The 14001-nt window shown below is 40.1% G+C and overlaps 1 protein-coding gene across 4 annotated transcripts in view; it reads left to right on the top strand.

Annotated features, from left to right (window-relative positions):
* Window positions 1-10869, top strand: part of HACE1 (HECT domain and ankyrin repeat containing E3 ubiquitin protein ligase 1) — a 126938-nt gene extending 116069 nt beyond the window's left edge. For 3 of the 4 annotated variants that reach the window (XM_056566203.1, XM_056566201.1, XM_056566202.1), the window contains 2 exons: window positions 549-662; window positions 9964-10869. In XM_056566203.1, coding sequence (XP_056422178.1) covers window positions 549-662; window positions 9964-10066 — 217 coding nt within the window. In that variant the 3' untranslated portion in view covers window positions 10067-10869. The remainder of the gene's footprint in view (window positions 1-548; window positions 663-9963) is intronic. The other variant, XM_056566204.1, reaches the window with a different exon arrangement.
* The last annotated feature ends 3132 nt before the right edge of the window (window positions 10870-14001 follow it).

The raw sequence follows: 14001 nt of genomic DNA, 5'->3' as shown, positions 1-14001 counted from the left end.
GTGTAGGTTTTGTTTTTTTATTCGCCTGATAGTGACTAAAAGCTTTTCTAAGAAGCCTAAAAAATGTTTTATATAATGATATAAAGACTCCTGTTTGGCAGTTTTAATTCTTGCAATAACATTTGTGTTCAGTAGATATGTTACAGTGTACAGTATACCCGGGTTTAGGTCACTTTTACTTCTTGAGCTGCATGTTGCAAATGTTTCTTCTATAATCTCATCATAGACAATGCAGGTCATATGCTAGATGAAGTAATAGCTGCATCATAAAAAACACTTTTGTAGATCTTTTCAAGTAAACATTTGTAACCAGAAATGCTCAGTGTTTGATTTGTAAGTTGCTTCATTTCTTAGCTGACTGGGTTTCAATTTATTTCCTTCTTGTTTATGACATTTTGTATAATTCTTTCATGTAGTTTCATGTTACACATGGGTTGCAGCAATAACAATATGCATTTATGTCTACAATTCACATGCTGCCTTCATTACATTTTATCAGACATGTACATATGTAATAAGTCATGCTTTGTTTGTCAATTTTTGTTTAGCTCCAGAGTGCCTCATGGCGGTTTTGCATTTATCATGGGAGGAAGTGGGCTACAAAATTTCACCATTGCTGCTGTGGCATACACACCAAATCTGCTACCAACATCTAGTACATGGTATGTTTAGTTATATAACACCTTACATTTCATGTTAAAGTGAAAACATTTATTTTGTATATATAAAGATTTGATTTTAATTTTGGCACACAATGTTGCATTTGGAGCTATACCCCTTTTGGGTGGGCAAAGCCTCGTTGGCCCCAAAAGAAGAAAACATCTAAAGCTGATGTCACACCCTCAGTTTTTCTTTTTTCTTTATTTTTTATTTTTTTAACTACCACAGCAGTTTTTGAAAGAAAGCTAGAACAGGAGATAAAGAAAGGACTATGGGGGAGATTCATCAAAACCAGTGTAGAGGAAGAGTGGTGCAGTTGCCCATAGCAACCAATCAGATCGCTTCTTTCATTTTTAACAAGGCCTTTAAAAAATGAAAGAAGCAATCTGATTGGTTGCTATGGGCAACTGGGCAACTTTTACTCTGCACAGGTTTTGATAAATCTCCCCCTATATACTTCTCCTTCCTGCTCAATCCACTTCTGGCTTTAGCTAAAAAATGGTGGCAGTATCCCATAAATATGCTGTTTGTGACACAAGCCTAAAACACACAAATGCAAAAAGTGGTGCACAGCTTGTGCATGGCTTTATTGGCACATATTGTACCCGAATTCTGGTGCATTTGCAATAGTAATTTTATAGTAATAATTAATAGTATCAGTAATATTCTTTGTCTATTGCTTTCCACAATTAAGTGAACATGTAATCATGTTTCCATCGCAAATGAAATGTTATTAAAGGGGTACTCCAGTGAAAAAAATTTTTTTATTACATTTAACTGGTGCCAGAAATTTAAACAGATTTGTAAATTACTTCTATTTAAAAATCTTAATCCTTCCAGTACTTATCAGCTGCTACAGCTGCTACTGCAGAGGAAGTTGTGAAGTTATTTTCAGGCTGACCACAGTGCTCTCTGCTGACACTTCTGTTTGTGTCAGGAACTGTCCAGAGCAGGAGCAAACCTCTCCTACTCTGGACAGTTCCTGAAATGGACAGGTGTCAGCAGAGAGCACTGTGGTCAGATGGAAAATAAATTATGAAGAAAATAACTTCCTCTGTAGCATACAGCAGTTGATAAGTACTGGAAGGATTAAGATTTTTAAATAGAAGAAATTTACAAAACTGTTTTAATTTCTGCCAGTTGATTTACATTTTTTTTTTCCACCACATTACCCCTTCAAAGGTTTTTTTTGCCTTTCTGGGCAAAATCCAAGGCAATATGCTCCAAGAAAGCCAGCTTATGTTGGTTTGTATCTGGTCTTCTTTCAAATAGCCTTTTAAGTGTAGATGTAATTGTGCCTTCTTGCCAAAAGTAGATTGATGTATAGTTTTATGGGAAATTACTCAGTATATCTTGTAATTTACGCTGTCACTACCTGTTGATTCCAGGAATCATATACACTGTCAGCCATTGAATCAGAGTGAGCAGGGATTTAATTCTTGGAAAACCTGATAAAGTAATAGGAGGCCAAAATAGTAATGTTTTTTTTTTTTCATATATAATTTGGAAAAGTAGTAATCTGCTTCTGAGCTGGGAGGGCCCACTATGGAGGGGAAAACAGAGTGTGCAGCATGTGTACCTAGGCTTTGCTGAATGTGGGGTGTTATATTATCAGCAATATAAGATAGGTCATCTGTATTGTGAATTGTGTGCAGGATAAGATTGTTTGTTAGGGCCCATGAACACTACGAAAATTCATTCAGAGCATAATATATGTAGTGTGCATAGGCCCTTAAATGCATTGATTGCTTCTAAATTACTGCCACAAGTCCAAGCCCGACCGTGGGTCTAACCAAACTGAAAGTAGTAGGCTAGGTTCACATGTCTGAATGTCCACACGGAAAATCTTCATGGAATGTGCCGTCTCATAGACTGCTATGCATTTCATGCAGACTCCGCACATAAAATGAACGTGTTCATTCTTTGTATAGACACAGAAAATGAAATTTCCGTGCCGGAAACATCTGGCACTGAACTTCCGCCGTGTGCGCAACGCAGCAGAATCCTGTTGAATTCAACGGGACTCTGCTGCATCGGAATTTCTGTGCGGACTTTCCAAGCAGAATTCTGATGTGTGAACCTAGCCTTATAGCTCCCTGTGTGTTAGGCCGGGTGTGCAGCTGTAATACAAACAGAACTGCATCCCTTTTATGCTCCTCTGTTAATAGAGATACAAGGATTCACATCACTCACAATTTATCTCCCTCTTTGGTTTTACTTCTGTGACTGTTGCTTGCTCTTTATGGATTTAGTCAGACTGATTTACCCTTTAACAGCTGTATTCCAAAGATCAACTAATTGATTTGCTCATCCATACTACAGGCTATCCCTAAGTACAAAGCTCCTTTTTACCATTAAGAGGCACTATAGAATAGTAATAATTTATAAAGTGCCAACATATTTCACAGGTTACTGTACAAACAAATCCTATATTACTGAGAACCAAAATTATTAATAATTTAAAAAGTACCTATCACCAAATAAACTTTTCTAAAATACCTCAGGCAATCTCCCAGCAGGAGAAAGTGCACATTTCCCAGCAGGCATGACATCACTGAAGCCTGCTGGGGGACCACTTCCGCCCTCACATGGGTGCAGTGCTGTGATGAATAGAAGACCTAAAGCTCTGTGCAGCTTTCAGTGAGGCTCTTTGCAGCTTTCAATGAGGCTCTGTGCAGCTGTCAATCAAGCTCAGAGCAGAGAAACACTTCCTGAGTTTGGTCTTTTACCAGGCCGGAAGGAGACCAAACTCACTGTATTAATTGCAGCAGGGACCAGAACCATTTTATACATATTTATGTTAATAATTTTAAAAGCAAGTGAATGGGAAAGTGTCTGCTAATTACACAAGGAACACTAAATTATAAGTTTTATTTGGTGACAAGTACTCTTTAAACATGAGGGTTTTGCTCACCAGAGCATACAGTCTATGTGGAAATAGGGGTGAAACATGGAATTGCCTCACCATTACTATGGCATTTCTTAGGACATCAGTCTGCTGAAATGAGGGAGTAGAACTATATCCAGTCAAAATGATTCTCAATGTCATAGTAACATGTGACTGTTCTTTTCTTGCCATTGACTTAAATGAACTTTTGGTTACAGTTGGGGGAATTTATCATTATTGTAGACACAGTTCTATCCCTTTACACTTCTTGTCTATTGTACACTCTTGCTCAGAATTTACTAAGGCTGTACACTCCTTTGATAAAGCTTGTGCAAATATAGAATTTTCCCCCTCGCTCTACCGTACACTCCTTTTCTACCTCACAGGAAAAGTGGACGTAGGGATTTTGTTCTATTGCTTTGAGGTCGGATTCCATTGAGGTTTTTTGTCCATCAGCAAAAAATGCCAGAAAAACTGTCTCAGCTTTTTCCTTTGTTCTGTCAGTTTTTCTTGCGTTTTTGCTGGGGTGTGGAAACAACAAAATGTACAAAACTTTTTGTTGTTTTTTTTTCTTCGAAAATGTAGATACATGAATGCGGAGGGCTATGTCATATTTGGTGGATTGCGACGATGAACAATGGTTTTTTAAATGTCAATAAGTGTTAACGAGGGCTGTGGGGGAGTTTTTTTTAAATAAATGTTTTTTTCCAATGTGTTGTGTTATTTTTTTCATTGAATTTTCAGGCTTATTGGTGGAAGGCGTCTTGTAGACAGAATTTATTACTAAGCCGGGCTTAGCGTTAGCCCCCAAAACAGCTAGCGCTAACCTCCAATTATTACCCCGGTACCCACCGCCACAGTGGTGCCGGGAAGAGCCGGTACCAACAGGCCCGGAGCATCAGAAATGGTGCTCCTGGGCCTAGGCGGTAACAGGCTGGTGTTATTTAGGCTGGGGAGGGCCAGTAACAATGGTCCTCGCCCACTCTGGTAACATCAGGCTGTTGCTGCGTGGTTGTTATCTGGCTGATACTGAAAAAATGAGGGAACCACACACGTTTTTTTTATTTATTTATTTAAAAAAACGCATAGAGTTCCACCTATGTTCAGTATCAGCCAGATACCAACCAAGCAGCAACAGCCTGACGTTATCTGGGTGGGCGAGGACCATTGTTACTGGCCCTCCCCAGCCTAAATAACGCCAGCCTGTTACCGCCTAGGCCCAGGAGCGCCATTTTTGACGCTCCGGCCTGTTGGTACCGTCTCTTCCCGGCACCCCTGTGGCGGTGGGTAGCGGGGTAATAATTGGGGGTTAGCACTAGCTGATTTTTGGGCTAACACTATGCTCCGGCTTAGTAATGGATTCCGTCTATAACATGGCCTCCACTACTAAGCCTAAAAATTCAAATATAAAAAACATGAAACATTAATTTTAAAAAATTATAAAAAAAAAAAAATCACTCCCCCACAGCCCTCGTTAACCATTTTATTGGAATAAAAAAAATTGCTGATCATCGTCGCAGCCCACCGAATCTGACGTAGTCCTCCGCATTCACGTATCTGAAATGAGAAGAAAAGTAAAACAAGAAATATGGGTTAGTACAGAGTCTGTCCCATGATGGAAGTAGTTGTTGTACCTGAGGGATGGCACTTGCACATCCCCAGGCTGCGGGACTTTTAGGACTACTACTCCCATCATGGACAGACTCTGTCCATGATGGGAGTTGTAGTCCAGGGGCTGAGGGGCAGATCGCACCGGGTCATTCTGCAGATCCGCATTTAAGTTAGGAAGCCGGGCAGTACATGTCTCTACACTGCGCTGCCCGCGGCTTCTATATACACTGTAATAATTCATAATCCCCGCCAGGAGACAGGAGCTCTGATTGGTCAATAGGTATTCTCCAATCAGAGCTCCCGTGTTCCAGCGGCGGGGATTATGAATTATGTCGGTGTATATAGAAGCCGCGGGCAGTACGATGTAGCCGCATGTACTGCCCGGCTTGTTAAAATGCGGATCGCAGCAGATCATTCTCTGGAGATCCGCTGCGATCCGCGTTTATTAACTATACAATGCGGCGGTTTCATGCGTCTACATTGCGGCTTCTATATACAGCTGTCATAATTCATAATCCCCGCCGGAACACGGGAGCTCTGATTGGAGAACAGCTATTGACCAATCAGAGCTCCCGTGTTCCAGCGGCGGCGATTATGAATTATGACAGTGTATATAGAAGCCGAAGTGTAGACTCATGTACCGCCGCTTTGTATAGTTAATAAATGCGGATCACAGCGGGTTCTATATACACTGTCATAATTCATAATCGCCGCCGCTGGAACACGGGAGCTCTGATTTGAGAATACCTATTGACCAATCAGAGCTCCCGTCTCCCGGCAGGGATTATGAATTATGTCCGTGTATATAGAAGCCACGGGCAGCGCGATGTAGACGCATGTACCGCCCGGCTTCCTTACTTACATGCGGATCGCAGCGGGTCTCTGCAGTATGACCCGATGCGATCTGCACCTCAGACCCTGGACTACAACTCCCATCATGGGCAGAGTCTGTCCCTGATGGGAGTACAGAGTCTGTCCATGATGGGAGTAGTAGTCCTATAAAGTCCCGCAGCCGTGGGATGTGCTAGTGCCATCCCTCAGCGCTGCGGTACTACAACTACTCCCATCATGGGACAGACTCATGATAGGAGTAGTAGTCCAAGGGCAGAGGGGCAGATTGCAGCAGATCATTCTCCAGAGACCTGCTGCGATCCGCATTTATTAACTATACAAGCCAGCGGTACATGCGGCTACACTGCACTGCCCGCCAGCTCCTATATACAGTTCTTATAATTCATAATCCCCGCCGGGAGAGGGGAGCTCTGATTGGTGGATAGCTATTGACCAATCAGAGCTCCTGTATCCCGGCGGTGGGGATTATAAATTATGACAGTGTATACAGGAGCCGCGGGCAGCGCAGTGGAGCCGCATGTACCGCCGGCTTTTTAAGTTCATAAATGCGGATCGCAGCGGGTCTCTGCAGAATGACCTGCTGCGATCTGCACCTCAGCCCCTGGACTAAAACACATTCTCCTGCACTCATCAAGAACAGCGGGAAGTTTGAATTTTACACAGTGTGAATTGTGTTGGCAAGTATTTCACCCGCACTATAACCCGGTGTATTATCGGGTGTATTGGGTTAGACTGCTGGTGAACGGTTGATCACAAGTGTCCATAATCATTACATTGTTATTAAAAGGTACATGGAAAGATTTCAAGTATCACAGAGATAATATGACTAGTGGCAGAAGCAGAGTAATCTCTGCAATCCGCTCTGAAAAATGACATCGATGATTTAGAGCATCTCGCTAAGTGCAGTCCAAGACTGCTTATATTTGCGTTCAAAAAGGTACTTGCAGAAAATTTTGTCGTGTAAAGGAAAAGTACGCAGTTAATAAATCCGTGCCTACTATAGATGTCACTCCAAGGTACCCCGTATCTCGACATAAGGAGGAAATGCTGTATCAGAATGTATGCAAAAAAAAGACGCAAAAAAAACTTGCACAAAATTTTGCGCTAGAATTTACACACAAAAACTGTGTAAATTCTTTGATACATGTCCCCCAGTGTCTCTAAATTTCTAAACTGGATTATGTGAGCCATACGCAAAGAGGTGTGACATTTTTATTTCTACGAACTGGTCACGGTTGGAGAGTGTAGATGTTACCAATGTGTCACATGTATCTATGACCCATCAGGAGATCTTTTCGAGTGGATTTTACCTGTCAACCCCTTAACAACCCATGAGATTTATTTACAATATGGGGCCATTTACTGTGTATGGAAAGGGCTTGGGACTCTCATCCACTCCATACCCAGAGGCACCTGCCTGCCTTCAGCAGCTGAGTGGGTACCGTAATACCTGTCACTGAGCAATGTTCGCTGCCACCATTAACTGTCATTACCAATAATTCAATTGCTGTATAAGGCATTGAATGTTTGTTCATACAGGTCACTTAAGGGGACATAAAAAAAAAAAATTTGAAAAGTTTTAAAAATATTTAAAAAAAAAATCACAATTAAAATGACTACCTTTTTCAATTTTCCAAATTAAAAAAGTTAATAACACATGACAAAATAATCCACACTAAATAGAAATACTAATCACACAATTGCGTTTTTTTTTAATTTTTTTTATCATGTCGCATTTTGGAAAAATTGGACTAGAAAGTGATCAAAAAGTTCTGTCTACTCAAACATGGTAAAGCTAAAAACTACAGATCACATGGCAATAAAAACAAGCCCTAACACAGCTCTATAAAAAATAACAATAGGGAGATTTAAAGGAATTTTTTTGATCTGTGCCAATTTCTTAAAAGTAGTAAAACACTGCAAAAGTTTACACGTTGGGTATAATTTTGATAGTACCAACCTGGTGAATAAAGATAACATTTTATTTTTACTACAGAATATTTTTACAGTTTGGCAGTATATTTTATGGTAAAATGAAGAGTGTCATTTACAAAGTGCTATTGGTCCCATAAAAAAACAAGCCCTCATATGGCTTTGTAGATGGAAGAATAAGGGTTATGGAAAAGGGGAAAAATGTAATTCTCCCAGGTGGCTGATTTAACTGTTAAAGAGGACCTATGGTCACTCCAAAATTAGTTAGTGTAAACTTTAAACAACAACAAAGACGTGGTCTCAAATGGCAGGAGGTGCTCAACCCCTAATGCAGTTGTGCATATATACTGGGGACGCAGATCCTGCCCTTGTAGTCCGTTGCTAAGGGCGATCCCCTGCATAAAAATGCATACAATGGAGGATGCCTGCAACAGACTATAAGTGCCACAATAGCATCCTCCACTAGAAAAACGGTGTGGATGTGTAACAATTAAAATACAATACAGGAATTAAGGTGCACTACTGTGGTAGATGTATACAATGACATTGGCTATCCCTCAACACTGATGTTAAAATTGAGACATTCGCCAGTATATCCTTGGTGTGCAGGCTCTGGTATGTCCTTCATCTAACACCAAGGTTTCTCAAGTGGCACGGGACCTAACACTAACCTACCTGTGCGTGATAAGCAAAACCAGGGGCCAGTGGGCGATCACAGCAGCATTAGGCCGACTCGCAGCCTGCTCCCAGTTACCTCCCGTGTGACCGGGCACACATTCAATGGGAGGAGGGAGGCAGACTACAAGCCCCACCTAAGTTGGCTGATATGGTGTAGGATGCCATTGTGTCACTTGTAGTCTGTTGCAGGCATCCTCCAGTGCTCGGACCCCCCGCGATCTATAACTTATCCTCTATCCTTCGGAAAGGGGCTAAGTTATTTTGCACTATAGATGTCCTTTAAGGTTCACCTGTGAGGCCGGCACACATATCAGCCAACTTAGGTGGGGCTTGTAGTCTGTCTCCCTCCTCCCATTGCATGTGTGCCCAGTCACACTGGAGGTAACTGGGAGCAGGCTGCGAGTCGGCCTAATGCTGCTGTATTTGCCCACTCGCCCCTGGTTTTGCTTATCACGCACAGGTAGGTTAGTGTTAGGTCCCGTCCCACTTGAGAAACCTTGGCGTTGGTGTGCGGGCTCAGGTATGTCCTTCATATAAGGATATACTGGCTAATTTCTCAATTTTAACATCAGTGTTGAGGGATAGCCAATGTCATTGTATACATCTACCACAGTAGTGCACCTAAATTCCTGTAGTGTAAACTTTACCATTATGTAGAGGATAAAGGATCACATACGTTTTTTACAGCATTTCAATTGACCAGCTGTCCCCCAATATGAAAGATAGTGCTTTTTTAGCCCTACTGACGATTCAGAGCGGGAACGTTATTATATGTGTTGTGTTTGGCCTTAATATTTACTGTCTGGGGGATTGATTCAGTGATGGCCATAATCTTACAAAATCCTCTTCACTGAGCGTGACCAGCATTATATACACACCTCCGAACATAAACCATTCATGCCCTTCACGTCACCAAACACAACACTTATCATAATCACATTTCCGGCCCTCTGGCAGATTTTTTCAAGTGTCAGAGGGTGAGTGACCATAGGTCTTCTTTAAGGGGTTAAATTAATAAATTAGAAATTTTACCATAATTTTTCCCAGAAAGCTATATACCAATCTGCTTAGCTCTGTCTGCTGCATCACAGTCCTACAGAATCACTTTAATGCAACAGTAAGAGCATACAGTGCCAATATGGAAGTGGTGCCATCTTTCGAGAAATTATTTATTTATTTTTTATGTATGTTCTATATTTACATTTAAAAACGTTGTAGGCAGCAACGTATAACCTTACAGTACATGTTTTTTTTTGTCTTTATACTTTGATTTATTTCACAACTGTTGACTATCATTTGTAGTCTTAGATGTAATGCTGGCTTTGCTTGTTTGTGTCTTTCAGTATCAATATGCTTAAATTGCCTGAATACCCGAGTAAGGAAATCCTTAAGGACAGGCTTCTTGTGGCATTGCACTGTGGAAGCTATGGTTACACAATGGCATAATGAAGAACGAAAAACTCATCTGACTACTGATGCGCAATTCGGGGTGGCAGAACCAATTTAAAAATCTGTCAAGAGGAAAACAGGCTAGATACTGCCCACGGGCAGGGCTGACTTTCAAAGATTTGTAAAGTACCTATTTTCTTGTAGATTAAATGTTGTTTGTGTCGATCTGTGATTTGAAAAGGAGGAGAAAAAAGCCGGTCTTAGCTGTTGCATCATGATTTTCTGATTACAGCCGGAGAAACCAGCTGCAGTTTACGAGGAAGAAAACCATTGTGTGTGAGGCTAGTTTTATATCTTCAGGTTGTGTGGTGTCTTTAAATACTTTATCAATTTAATTTTAATCTGTTTTATTATTTTTATGAAGGTTCATTTATTGAGAAAGTGTGTGTGTGTGTGTGTTTCATATGTTGTAAAATCTGCAGCTGTAATTGTGCGCTGCACTTTTTACGATTTTAGTGTACATACGCTGTAAAAGTGAATTGTTTTGTAATCCTATCATGCCATTTCCAAAGCCGTACCTTTTTAATTTTGTTAATACCGCTTTATTTTCATTGTGCAGCAGGCCAGTCTCCTACTGAACAATGCAACTAAAGTGCTAGTTAGAAATCGCTTCATCTGTTTATCATTTTATAGCTGGTCAGGAAATGGACAGTCGTGTTTTATGTTTTACTCCTGTCAGTCCTTTAATATTACACCTTTTGGTCTGTTTAGTTCATACATTTGTTGTACAAAGTATCTCCCATGTATTTTTGTACAAATAAGCTTACAAAAATAAAATATTTTATAAATTGCATTTGATACTGTCACCATATTCAACAGTTATTTGTTTTTGTCCTTAATGTTGGGTTGTTAATGTTGAACTAAAGATCACAAATCATTGACAGCTGCCACAAAGGCTCTTTAATTGAAAAGATAAGAGCAGTAGCACTAAGCTTCAGTCATATTAAATAGAGAGGATAATTGGTGTAAATACAATACATTGGAGTGGTCATTTTATGGCCATACTAATAAATAAACAGCGGGCCAGGCAAAGCACTGTTCTTTTGGTTTATAATCAAAGCATTCACTAGTGTTAATAAGAAGTATTATGTATGTTAGCACATTTTAATGGTTGCCCTCCAGCTAACTACCTACTGTATTGGTTTCTGAAAAGTTTTTCTGCATTGTTCAAAAGCAAACTCATTCATTTTAGGAAGAATCTGGATTTATGTCTAATACAAGCATGTATGCTGCTGCTAAAATATGAGGTGATCATTGCAAGTCATTTTCATACATAAAATTAGAAAGGTTTGGGCAGATGAGAAATTGTTAATTTTGAGTTGACATATCATTTGGATTGCTTCTGGAGAAGAAAAACCTGATTTATAAATGCAAATGGTTTAATATCTTTCTGAAACTCCCAGGAGTGACTTTTTGCCTCTCTCTTTGCTAAATACAGAGTCTAGGCTGAGATAACATGTCCATACAGCAAATGTAGATTGTCAAGCTGATAAACATTGCACTGAGGGAAAATTCATGCGTAGAAACCCAATTAGATAAATAGGAATAGAAGAGTAGATAAAAAGATGAATATTATTGCTATTATAGCTGCTATTCTGTGGCAGTGTTAAATGAAAACTTGAATAATCTATGGCTTTCCAAACAATGATTCATTTGCATATTACTATTACAAGGAGAAATGCACACATGGGTAAAGTGTTGCAGATTTGCGCTGGTATAATCTGTGGTGGAATACAGTGATGGAAAAGAAGAGGTTTGTAATATCGCATCCACATACTATGGAAATCCATGCAGAATATGTAGCAAAACCTACATACTACACACCCTTGCGACAGATTTTTCCAACAGAAATGTGTGTGTATAAATCCTATGGTATTAGTAGAGAAGGCCTGCTAATTGTCATATCATATTGGTACTGTACAAAATCTATGTTACAAGTTGTGGGTTTAGGCTGGTGGAGGTTCAACCACTGAGGCCCCCATCGATTCTAAGGACAGGGTAAAATAGTTTCTTATTGTCATTCTTGACACCCAGGCCAGGTCCAGTCTTTTTGGACATGCTCATGGCATTTTCTGGTATCTAAACCTCCTCCAAAGCCAACTATACCTAAAAATTCAGGAGCATTCTGGTGATGAACAATGCTTTTTCCAGGATGATGGAGAATCATGTCACATGGCAAAATTGATATGTAAGTGACCATGTGAAAATATAAAAATTTTGAGTCCATGATCAGGAATCTCCCCGTATCTCAATCCCTTTGAGAAACTGTGATCACACCTCAAACAAAAACACAGGCACTGATTAGGCAAGAATGGGTTGCTAGGATTTGGCCCAGAATCTAATATTACCCCTTAAGGACCAGGGTTTTCCCATTTTTGCACTTAAATTTTTTCACCAATTTTTCACCAATTCTACTTTGTAATGACATCTGTAATTTTTCCCCAAAATCTGCGACAAAATCATTGTGCGACAAAATGGAAAATTTTGGGGGCTTCCGTTTCTACGTAGTACATTTTTCAGTAAAAATGACACCTTATCTTCTGTAGGTCCATACGATTAAAATGATACCCTACTTATATAGGTTTGATTTTGTCGTACTTCTGGAAAAAAATCATAACTACATGCAGGAAAATGTATACGTTTAACCCCTTAAGGACCAAGCATTTTTCTGTTTTTACACTTTCGTTTTTTCCTCCTTACCTTTTAAAAATCATAACCCTTTCAATTTTGCACCTAAAAATCCATATGAGGGCTTATTTTTTGCGCCACCAATTCTACTTTGGAATAACATCAGTCATTTTACACAAACATTTATGGCGAAACGGGAAAAAAAATAATTGTGCGACAAAATTGAGGAAAAAACACCATTTTGTAAATTTTGGGGGCTTCTGTTTCTAGGCAGTACATTTTTCGGTAAAAATGACACTTTATCTTTATTCTGTAGGTCCATACGATTAAAATGATCCCCTACTTATATAGGTTTGATTTCGTCGTACTTCTGGAAAAAATCATAACTACATTCAGGAAAATTTATACATTTAAAATTGTCCTTTTCTGACCCCTATAACTTTTTTATTTTTCCACGTACAGGGTGGTTTGAGGGCTAATTTTTTGCGCCGTGATCTTAAGTTTTAATCGGTATCATTTTTATTTTGATTGGACTTCTTGATCGCTTTTTATTCCTTTTTTTATGGTATGAAAAGTGACCAAAAATACGCTATTTTGGACTTTGGAATTTTTTTGCGTGTACGCCATTGACCGTGCGGTTTAGTTAATGATATATTTTTATAGTTCAGACATTTACGCACGCGGCGATACCACATTTGTTTATTTTTATTATGGTTACATATTTTTTATATGGAATTTGGGAAAAGGGGGGTGATTTAAACTTTTAATAAGGAAGGGGTTAATGTGTGTGTTTTTAAACTTTTTTTTTTTTTTTTTACACTTTTAGTCCCCTTAGGGGACTTTTAGGAGGAATCATTAGATTCCTCATACAGATCATTGTGGTTTCATAAAACCACAATGATCTGTGTGCTCTGCGCTCGATTGATAAAGCCTGGCTTTATCATTCAGAGCACCGGAGCCGCCGCAGCAGGAGAGGTAAGCCCTCAGGCTACCTCAGTAGTGGATCGCTCCCCCGCGATCGCTCTGCGGGGGGGCGATACACCCCACTGGACCACCAGGGACTTAATACAGGCACCTTTAGATGCCGCTGTCAACTTTAACAGCGGCGATCTAAAGGGTTAATAGCCGGCCGCGGCGATTGCCGCATGTCTGCTATTAACGCCGGCCCCCAGCTACAGGAATCAGCTGGGGGCTGGCCGGTATGACGCAGGCTCGAGTCGGGAGAATGTGTCATACCCCGGTAACGGCCATTAGACGTCCATGGTCGTTATCGGGTTAAAATTGTCATCTTCTGACCCCTATAA

Source organism: Hyla sarda, chromosome 3 (assembly GCF_029499605.1).
Source record: "Hyla sarda isolate aHylSar1 chromosome 3, aHylSar1.hap1, whole genome shotgun sequence".
In the NCBI taxonomy this organism is placed as follows: Eukaryota; Metazoa; Chordata; class Amphibia; order Anura; family Hylidae; genus Hyla; species Hyla sarda.
Note: the sequence above shows the minus strand (reverse complement) of the source record. Positions and strands in the feature narration are given on the sequence as shown.